The sequence below is a fragment of the Pteronotus mesoamericanus genome, unplaced genomic scaffold (assembly GCF_021234165.1).
Source record: "Pteronotus mesoamericanus isolate MK-2021 breed Mesoamerican mustached bat unplaced genomic scaffold, CSHL_Meso_final scaffold_476, whole genome shotgun sequence".
In the NCBI taxonomy this organism is placed as follows: Eukaryota; Metazoa; Chordata; class Mammalia; order Chiroptera; family Mormoopidae; genus Pteronotus; species Pteronotus mesoamericanus.
The window spans coordinates 1260790-1270419 of NW_026555318.1; the positions used below are offsets into that span (position 1 = coordinate 1260790).

The 9630-nt window shown below is 50.8% G+C and overlaps 1 protein-coding gene across 1 annotated transcript; it reads left to right on the forward strand.

The window, feature by feature from the left end:
• Window positions 1-1856: 1856 nt before the first annotated feature.
• On the forward strand, window positions 1857-6665 carry LOC129086946 (keratin, type I cuticular Ha7-like). The gene is made up of 7 exons (XM_054593692.1): window positions 1857-2285; window positions 3336-3418; window positions 4392-4548; window positions 4842-5003; window positions 5092-5217; window positions 5599-5819; window positions 6527-6665. The coding sequence occupies exons 1-7, from the start codon at window positions 1857-1859 to the stop codon at window positions 6663-6665; spliced, it is 1317 nt and encodes a 438-aa protein (XP_054449667.1).
• Window positions 6666-9630: the final 2965 nt, after the last annotated feature.

A 9630-nucleotide genomic window follows, 5' to 3' on the forward strand; every position in this document is an offset into this window, starting at 1 on the left:
TCTTCTCTGGCTTGAGGGATTTTATCCCCTTTGGCTTGGGAGTTAAAAAACATAAAACATAGATTTTGTGTTTTTGAGCGAGCATAACTCTGCCTTGAGGGTGCTCTTGGTGAATTACTTCATCTTAAGAATGGGGTCAAAATAGCGTCTTCGTTAGCATAGTCTGGAAGCTGGCTGGCTGCCCTTTCCCAGGGCTTATTAAAAGACTGGCCACTGGCTTGTTTGTTTTAGGAAGAGAGGAAGCCATAAAACTTCTGATGCTCTGAGTGTGTCTGAGGATTAAGGAAATTTAAATTTTGTTCTAGAATCTCCTAAGTAATGGACAATCAAGGTAGGTATGTTTCAAAGAAATGCAAGAAGTTTCAAAGCATGAAAGATCAAAGTTCTTGAGCGTGTGTCTTTTAAAGTAAGATGAGGAGCGACTCAGTGGGTGAGAACATCAGTGTCTAATGAGGAAAAATGCCCAGAAAGATGGGGAGGTGCCTGAGAACAGACACCCTAAAGTATAGATCACTGCCTGCCATAATTAGACTGTTAGACTCCAATACACAGGAACATAATTTTATTTTTTGGAAATCACAAATTACCCAGTTTCATTCCCAAGTTTTTCCCCCGCCTCCAAAACTGCTTATCTGCTTCCCACTTGCACAGGGCAAGTCTCAACTGCCAAAAATCAGTTTGGTACATTACATCCTCATTTTAATTCAGTTCAAAATACTTTAATTTCTCATTTGACTTCTTCTTGGACCCACGAGTTATTGAAGTGTGTTATTTCTTTTTCAAACACCCAAATCGATGTGGAATTTAGGTTTCTCTTTCATTGTTCTCGCCTAGCGTTTCCCCCTAATATTTATACAGGAAACTTCCTTCTCTGTTCTGTTACTTTCCCTCAGAAGGAAGGGACCTGGCATTTTCCCTCATATTTGAGGAAAGGCAACTGCCAGGGGCAGATCTTGTCTTTGGTTCACCTTTACCTGAAGGCTGTATGTGGGACGGTGCTGGCATTCAAGGCTTCCTGCAATCCTGCTGAACACAGCCTTCCAGGGCTGGCAGATAGGTCTTCACTGTAAGCGCCAACACAGGTAGACTCTTCCATCCCCCGAACACGTTTGACTCTGTTCATTTTTTCCTCTATGAGGGATACTCTCTCCCCCACTCCCTCATGGAAACCATCATTCAAAGCATATTTTAAATGCTGTCTATTCTGTGAAGTCTTTTCCTGGTCTCTCAATATGATCTCTTTTTAAAAATTTCATAGCTCTTTTTTGAAAAACACTCCTCCTATTGTCTTTATGATATCAAGGCCATTTATTTTCTTATCTCTCTTATTAAAATCTAAACCTCTATCCCGCCAAGTGGAGTCCCTCCCTGGATACTTCGTGTGTAGCTGCCGAAACAAAACGAATTGAGATTTTTCTCTTTCCTCAGTGTGCCTGATTGACTACTATTTTAGACTTTGCCATGGTGAGAACATTTCAAGGTAGAAAATTTTAGGAGTGCCTGGGTCTTGATTATTTCACAGGTGTGAGCTGATGGAAGGAAAAGAATTCATAGGCCCCGCAGGTGAGCAGCTCAACAAAGAGCTCTTTTTAAATCTGTTTTCTAGGACTCTGCATGGATGGAAAGCATCCTGTGTGGGTTAGGCCTCTTTCATGAACTCATTAACTCTTTATAGGAGACAAAATCGCTGACTAACTGAGTGATCGTATGACATTCAACATAAATATTAATGAGCAAAAAGCCAGTTTTCTTGCACCAACTCCCACCACAGTCCTATATAAGATCTAGAGGAGAAGGAAGGTTTTAGTTTCAAGCAATCCAGCTGTGGACAAACAGGGTTCTAGCCTTTCAGCACCATGACTTCCGACTGCTGTAGTTCTCCCCTTGGTGGGTGGGTTTCAGAGGCCAAGGCTGCCTCCCTGGGCCTCTCAGCCACCCTGGCCCATGCCAACCACGTCCGCGTGGGGTCGACCCCTCTGGGCCGACCCAGCCTCTGCCTGCCCCTCAGCTGCAACACCGCTTGCCCCTTGCCAGGGACCTGCCACATTCCCGGCAACATCGGAGTCTGCGGCCCCTACGGCGAAGGCTCCCTGAACGGGCACGAGAAGGAGACGATGCAGTTCCTGAACGACCGCCTGGCCAACTACCTGCAGAAGGTGCGCCAGCTGGAGCGGGAGAATGCGGAGCTGGAGACCAACATCCGGGAGTGGAGCCGATGCCATGAGACCACCGTGTGCCCCAACTACCAGTGCTACTTCCGGACCATCGAGGAGCTGCAGCAGAAGGTGCGGTTTGTGGTGCTCCAGATCATGGGCTGGCAAACTATGGCATGAGGGCCAAATTTGACCTGCTGCTTGATTTTGTAAATAAAGTTTTATTGGTACAGCTATGCTCATTCATTGATATATGGCCTATGGCTGCCTCTGGGCTACAATGGCAGAGTTGAGTAGTCATGACAGAGACTCATGGTCTGCAAAGCCTAAAATATTTACTACCTGGCCCTTTACAGAAAAAGATTACTGACATTTGCACTATATGTCCAGGGCTTGGATTGGCAGTGGAAGCAGCAACAGCTGGAATGCTTTTTAGATTGTGAGAAGAGGATCTCTTGAGTGAAGGTGAATAGGGATGTGTAAAGGATGAGACGTAGGATTCGACTCTCCAGGGTTCTGAATTTATGCTCACTTAGTTTCAGTACTTACAATTCTTAGATTGCAGTTGCAGAAACAGCGCCACCTAACTGCTGGTGCAGCAAAAGGGGTCAGAGGAGCAAGTTCTAATGTCCAGTGTGAACTAGTGGGTAGCCATCAGTAGCACTGGCCTCTTATCTGCTGTCCCCTTTGATCATCAGTTCAATGCTTTTTAAGAGCCTACATCTTAGTTGTGGAGACAGGAAGATAGAGAATGTCAGAATAGGGGCCACGGGAATCTTGCTAGATTCAGAGAAGACCTCTGGGGAGGTTGACCAACCAGCATAAAGGACTTCTTATTAGGAATGGATCCCCCCTTATTTAACATTTTCATAACCGGCCATTCTTCTCTGGTCTAGACTCCAGGCCTTCTTGTTTGCATCGGCTAAGCATCACATCTGGCAAAAGAAGTGTGTCTTTTTTGTATGTTCAGTTTGCCGCTGCCTTCCATCTCTCAGTTCCTCAGCCAAGCACCCTCTTGCACCCCACCCCGCCCTACACCACACAAGCGTCTTGTCCACGTGTGGGAGTGTGTGTTGTCCGAGGGGATGCTGCAGTTTGAACCCCAGCCAACAGGACTTCCTTTGACTTGAGGCCTCAGATGGTCTGAGAACAGTGAATCACTGAGCCTACTTTCTTTCCCAGATCCTGTGCATCAAATCTGAGAACAACAGGCTAGTTGTTGAACTTGACAATGCCAAGCTGGCTGCAGATGACTTCAGGACCAAGTGAGTTGGGGTCAGAAGGGACGGGGAGGAGCCAAATGCCTCTCCTGGCTTCTGTTCTTTTGTGATGCAGTTGGCATCAGAGATGTAATTGACTGGGACCCAACCCACAGCTCCAGCAAGAGAAAAAAGGCATTAAGCCCAAGGTCTTAGAGGAACACACTCCCCACACCATAAATCTTTAGCTTTTATAGTTTGCGACATGGTTTAGAATCATCAGTCGCTTGATTCTGTTGTAAGAAGAGCCTGGTGAGGGAGGCAGAGCAGCGATGGCCTCTTCTTCACGGGGACAGGGAGGCTCAGGGCGTTGAAGTGACTTGCCAGAAGTCACGTGGTTACTGAGCGGTAGGACTGGAACTTGGCTCCAATTTCCTGCCCTGAGGCCGCTTCCTATGAAGCTGCTGCTTCAGTGAGGCTACGATTCCACACTGCAGCATGACCAGTTTGTGAGCACCATGATGCCACAGAGGCCTGTAAAGGCCAAAGGGTTCGTACCACTGGAGAAGCTCCCACCTGGGAGCAGGAAGGGGCATGACATTTCGCCATCTTTCTTCAGGGCACTGTGGAAGCCTCACTTCTCCAGAGCTAAAGCAAGCCATTTCCTTCCTCTCGCCCTAGCAGTTGGCTCCTAATCTGAGAGATTCCAGGGTTCACCTTAGTAGGGGAATGGAGGAGGGGGTCTGCAGTGACCCCACTGCACCGTAATGGCCTGGGTACTCTGTTGCTTCCCCTGTGGCCCTCAGCCACGTGTCCATCGGGGCATCCCCTGTCCTGGCCACTCCGCCTGGTTCATCTTAGGTGCCTAGTGTTGAATGCGTGGGGGACACCCTGTTGCTTTCTGGCCATGAGTGCACTAGCCAGGAAAGGCCAGCTCACAATTAGACTGCGGAGAGAAGCCAGCGAGGTTATGGGTGTAAGTTGGGCCCCAAGGTCCATTCTGCTCTTGATTCTGACTCCTGTACCTGCCCTGGTAAAGGTACCAGACGGAGTACTCACTCCACCAGCTGGTGGAGGCTGACATCTGTGGCCTGCGCAGGGTGCTGGATGACCTCACACTCGCCAACTGCGACCTGGAGGCCCAGGTGGAGTCCCTGAAGGGGGAGCTTCTCTGCCTCAAGAAGAGCCATGAGCAGGTGGGTGGCTCTTTGTGTATCCCGAATAGACTTCTGGGAGGTGAATTCAGGCTCATTCGTGGAAGAAATGAGGCTCTTTCCTCTTTCACAGGATGGAAGCTCTGCAGGCCCTGCCCTGCGGTTACCTCATAAGCTCTGATGGGGAGCTGTGGCTTTTGGAGGGAGTGTGTTCTTCATCCACAGAGGAGCACAGGGAAATCACTGGGGATGGCGGGCAGTGCGAGATCATCGAGGCTTTGGGTGGCAGGCACTGGGGGCTGCATGAACGGGATGTCCTCCTCCTGTGCCCACAGGAAGTGAACACTCTGAAGTGCCAGCTGGGAGACAGGCTCCGCATTGAGCTGGACACGGAGCCCTCCGTGGACCTGAGCCGGGTGCTGGAGGAGATGCGGTGCCAGTACGAGGCCATGGTGGAGACCAACCGCCGTGACGTGGAGCAGTGGTTCCAAGCCCAGGTGAGGTGGGGCTGTGGAGCAGGGGGCAGGGAAGCCCGGCTCCCACCTGGGCAGGGAGATGGTCACGTCTCTGTGTGCTGCGCTTCAGTCCGAGGGCATCAGCCTGCAGGCCATGTCCTGCTCTGAGGAGCTGCAGTGCTGCCAGTCGGAGATCCTGGAGCTGAGGTGCACGGTGAACGCCCTGGAGGTGGAGCTTCAGGCTCAGCACAACCTGGTGAGCTCCTCTGAGTGCATGGAAGGCTCAGCTTGGCCCCTACTCCCATGAGTAGTTCCGGGTTCAGCACACGCCGTCCTTAAGGAGAGGTCAGGACACAGCTTCGGCCCTGACCTCATCTCCTTTGCATTGAACATTCTCATGGATGTGGATGCTGAGGGAAGGAACATTAACCCAGGTGAGGGAAGTCCTGCAAACCTATCCTAAGGCCTGTGATGAAGAGCCATAGCACGTTGGCAGTTCCTCCAGCCGGAAATGTTAAAGGGAGCTGGCTTATTCTCTGGGCCTGGCAGCGTCCTGGGGTGTCACGGCCTGACTGCAGAGTCCAATGGCAGGAGTCCATGATTTTTAACTGGGTTCTCATTTTCTTTGGCACCACAGAAGGACTGTCTGCAGAACTCCCTGTGTGAGTCCGAAGCCCGCTACGGCACCGAGCTGGCGCAGATGCAGAGCCTGATCAGCACCGTGGAGGAGCAGCTGGCGGAGATCCGGGCCGACCTGGAGCGGCAGAACCAGGAGTACCAGGTGCTGCTGGACGTCCGGGCCCGGCTGGAGGACGAGATCAGCACGTACCAGAGCCTGCTGGAGAGCGAGGACTGCAAGTATGTCCTCTGATGTCTGCGTCAATGTCATGTGCAAAAGCAGGGATCTCTTATTGGCAATGACCTAAAAGGGAGGGGTGGCATTGCAGACGCAGTCTTTGAAGACAAACTTGCTACCCAGTAAGCTGGTGAGCTGCCTGGATGTAGAGGAGGCTGTGCAGGAGTCTTCACCTCATGCTGTCCATTGTGTGGACCACGTGACCTCCCTAGGTGCTAGCCACTGCCACAGGGTTACCATACAGAGAGCTCATTGCGCTCAGGTTTTATTAAATTCTCTCTGGAAGAAGAGCTTCAATAGAGAGGATCTTCATATTTGGCATTAGTGCCTATCTCTCATTGAGCTCCTCAATAGTGTTGTGAAAAAGGTAAGGTGAAGACTATAGCCCTTTAAGCAATAAGGAACAAGATCAGGGGCTGTGTTTAAATTAAGGGCATGGCCGACGTCGGGCCTGCTCTGGTTCATCAGCCCTTCTGCCTTTCTCTTTGCCACGTGCCTTTCCTCATGGCAGGTAACACTGGTTTTACACATGGGCGCTCTGAGCTCAGGCCACAGCTTCACTGGGGACTCTGCGCAAGTCACTCTGTTTCTAAAGGGGCCTCTAGTGTCTAAAATCCTGTTTGCTCCTCCAGTCCTAAAGTGCCTGTGTACTTTTGCCTTTTATGCACTTCTGATGCCAGTGTTACAGGTAGCTTTGTTCTCCCTGCAGGCTTCCCTGCAACCCCTGTGCGACCCCAGCCTCCAGCGCCCCCTGTCCGGCCCCTGCAGCCTGCAGCCCCTGCTCTCCCTGCCTTTCCAGGCCTCCTCAGGCCTCCTGTGGACGCTGCTCACCGCCTGGATGCTGCTGACACATTCCGCAGCCCGAGGTACCAAGAAATGGGAACTGCTCCTTTGACTCCCCCAGGCCTGCCACCTGAGCCTTACTTCCTCAGCCGGCCCAGGGAGACTGAGGCCATGTGGGCGGTGCTTCTCTGCTGGTGGGCTTTCGTGTCCAGCAGATGAGCTCCGGCTCCTGGATTTGTGCTTCCTTTTCTCTCTCTTATTTCCTCTGTTCCATTGCCTCCCGGGGTCTCTGAGATGTGGCAGGTAACCTTGTTTTTATTTTACTAATAAACTTTACTTCTGCAGCATAAGGAGCCCACTGCCTGCTTGTCTCAGTTTCTCCAGCCCCTGCTGAGAGCATTGCTGGGAGCTCCTTGGGCCAGCTGTTCCCGGAGAGGCAGGGCTTGTGGCTCCCTCACCGGGGTGGCTCTGGGGAATGGCAAAGCCAGCGAGACTGCTGCTAAACTGGCACAGATGAGAGATACCTGCCTCTTGACCTGCTCAAGCTTATTTAGGGCCATAGTCACAGAGCTTTTAAGATACACACACTAAATAAAACCCCCCTTTTATCTGGATGAAGCAACATGGTTCTTGCGCAAAGGAAAAGCTCCACCCAAAGGCTCTGCTGGGCCTCCCCAGCACACCTTTCATAGAGTCAGCTTTTGTGATCTCAAGCTCGGTTTGAGCAAGACGCTGTGCTGGGCTTCACAGACATTGGGACCGAGGGTCCCACAGAAACCCTGCAAACAGGGAGCAGCTGCTGGCTTAAGACTTGAACCTCAGTCTCTTTGAACCAGATCCAAAGCCCATACTCTGGAAGCTTTGAAGGGGAAAAAAAATAATTAAACATAGGAAGGTTTTGGGTGGTGGCTCTTAACGCGTGGTCCTCCAACCAGTAGTAGCAGCATTACCTGGAAACTTGTTGAAAATTCACATTCTTGAGCCCCATCCCAGACTCTCTGAATCAGTAGTCTGGTTTACCAAGACTTCCAGATGATTCTATGCACTCTTGTGTTTGAGAACCATTGAGTTAGGCAGTTTATTGGGAGGGTGAGCACCTGCCTGGCCAGACGCTCTGCAGAGGAGTTGGCTTTGCTCCCCTGATAAGTCCCACAGGAGAGGAATCCCGCAGACCACTGGGATAGTGAATTTCTGCTGCACACTATGAAACTTGGGACATGTTAAATGACTGTGATTTCTAAGCCTTTTGGACTATCAGTCTAGAAAGGGTCAGTCAAACTGAGCCACCCAAGCTCCTCAGCAGGACCCACCGGCAAGTCCTTCTGGCAGCTGTTGGGCTTGAAACTTGCAGGCAATAGACACAAGGACCAGCTGTATCTAGGCAGCTGTGGCCGAGAACAGCATGTCTCCAGAAAGCAGTAGTGCAGCTGGCCGAGGATGGGGGCTGTGAGCTTCCCATCATTGGAGACATTAAAGCAGGGTCTTTGCAACCACCTGGTGGGGATGTTGAGGTGGGGACTCAAGTATCTGATGGAGCCGGATGAGATGATCGTAGAGGGTCTTCTAGTCCCCAAATTCTATGAATCCAGCTTTCTAGGTCCTATTTGTCAGTGAAACCACAAATGTTCAAGTGGAGCCAACAAACTGTGTTCCTCTCTGCTCTGTGAGCTCTCTGACTCGAAGTTGCTTGCTGAGACATTTACAAAGTCTGGCCGATGGCTGTTGAATCCAGCTCTTCCTGGTGCAGGAGTGAGCACAATCCCAAGCCCCAGGGGTAGAGAAAGCTGAGCCAGGGCTTGGCTGCTCAGCCTCCAACTGACCCTAAGCCCAGAATCTGACCTGGTGGCTACTGTCTGTGTGGACAGGACTGTTGCTTGGGACGAGTCAGGACTCCCAGCGTATGAAGCTTTGGGAGAAGGGTCAGAGGCCGTCAAGCCCTCCTCTCCGCTCCACTGTGCCTCTGCCTTTTTCCCCCAGGAGGTGGTGGTGTTTGGGCGCAGGTGACACATCCCTAAGGCGCTTACCTAAGAGTGGGTCCCAATAAGAAAGAACAGTTTTGATTAGTCTTAATTTAGCCCCTGGCCCAAACACCTTCACCTCCTCCTTTGTACTTAAATAGCTGCTTTCATCCGACAAGTTCAAAGCTGTCTAACAAAATAAACCCAGTTATTCTTGAACATGACAGAGTAGGCAAGCATTGTTTGTTCAGGAGAGCCAGAGGTGAGTCATTCAGAGATTGAGGGATTCTTCTGGTGACAGGAGATGAGTCAACGGGCCCCAGGACGATTGACCCGTATTTCTCAAGTTCACATCCAATGCCCTGTCATTTATAATTATAAGATTAGCTTTCATGAGATGTTGCTTGTGCGTGCGTGCGTGTGTGAAGTGGTTGGGGTTCCTGGGAAGAAATGCTGGGCGGGGGGTCCATGACGCTTGGGGAAGTGAGAAGAGCTTCCCTAGAAACCAAACAGCCCATCGTTACCACCATCACTGTCATCACCACCGCCACAGTCATCGTTTTCTTCATCCTCGTCATCATCACTACCACGTGTCTTCATCGTCACATAGTAATCGAAGCTCACATTCATCGAGCTCTTACGATAAGCCAGGCACTAAGTTACAGCTAAGCTTAGATACATAAACTCATTTAATCCTTACGGCAATTCTGTAAAGCCAATCGTTTTGCTATCCTCATTTTGCAGATGAGGAACCGAGGCTCAGAGAGGTTAAGCCACACACCCAAGATCACACAGCTACTAGGCAGTGAAGCCAGGATTCTGGTCTCGGCAGTCTGCCTCCAGCAACTGCTTTTACCCTCTGTGCCGTGTGGGGGCTGAGTCTCAGGCTGTGTCCGCAGAACCTCAGTCACTCCGGGTGCTATTCCTTGATGGAAACGAGGGAGTGTTTATGCTAGAGAAGCCATGTCTGGGGATTTATGCCTCACGAGGCAGTGCGAGGAATGGAATTCCTATAGCATCTCAAAATAGCTCGACAACCCTGGCCATTTTAATGCCTGGGAATCATCAAAGA

Excerpts from the sequence above, each read along its gene's own strand:
- LOC129086946 (XM_054593692.1), top strand. The coding sequence starts at position 1,857 with ATGACTTCCGACTGCTGTAGTTCTCCCCTTGGTGGGTGGGTTTCAGAG. Across the intron at positions 5,004-5,091 it reads AGCAGTGGTTCCAAGCCCAG|TCCGAGGGCATCAGCCTGCA; the intron begins GTGAGGTGGGGC and ends GCTGCGCTTCAG. Across the intron at positions 5,218-5,598 it reads TTCAGGCTCAGCACAACCTG|AAGGACTGTCTGCAGAACTC; the intron begins GTGAGCTCCTCT and ends TTGGCACCACAG.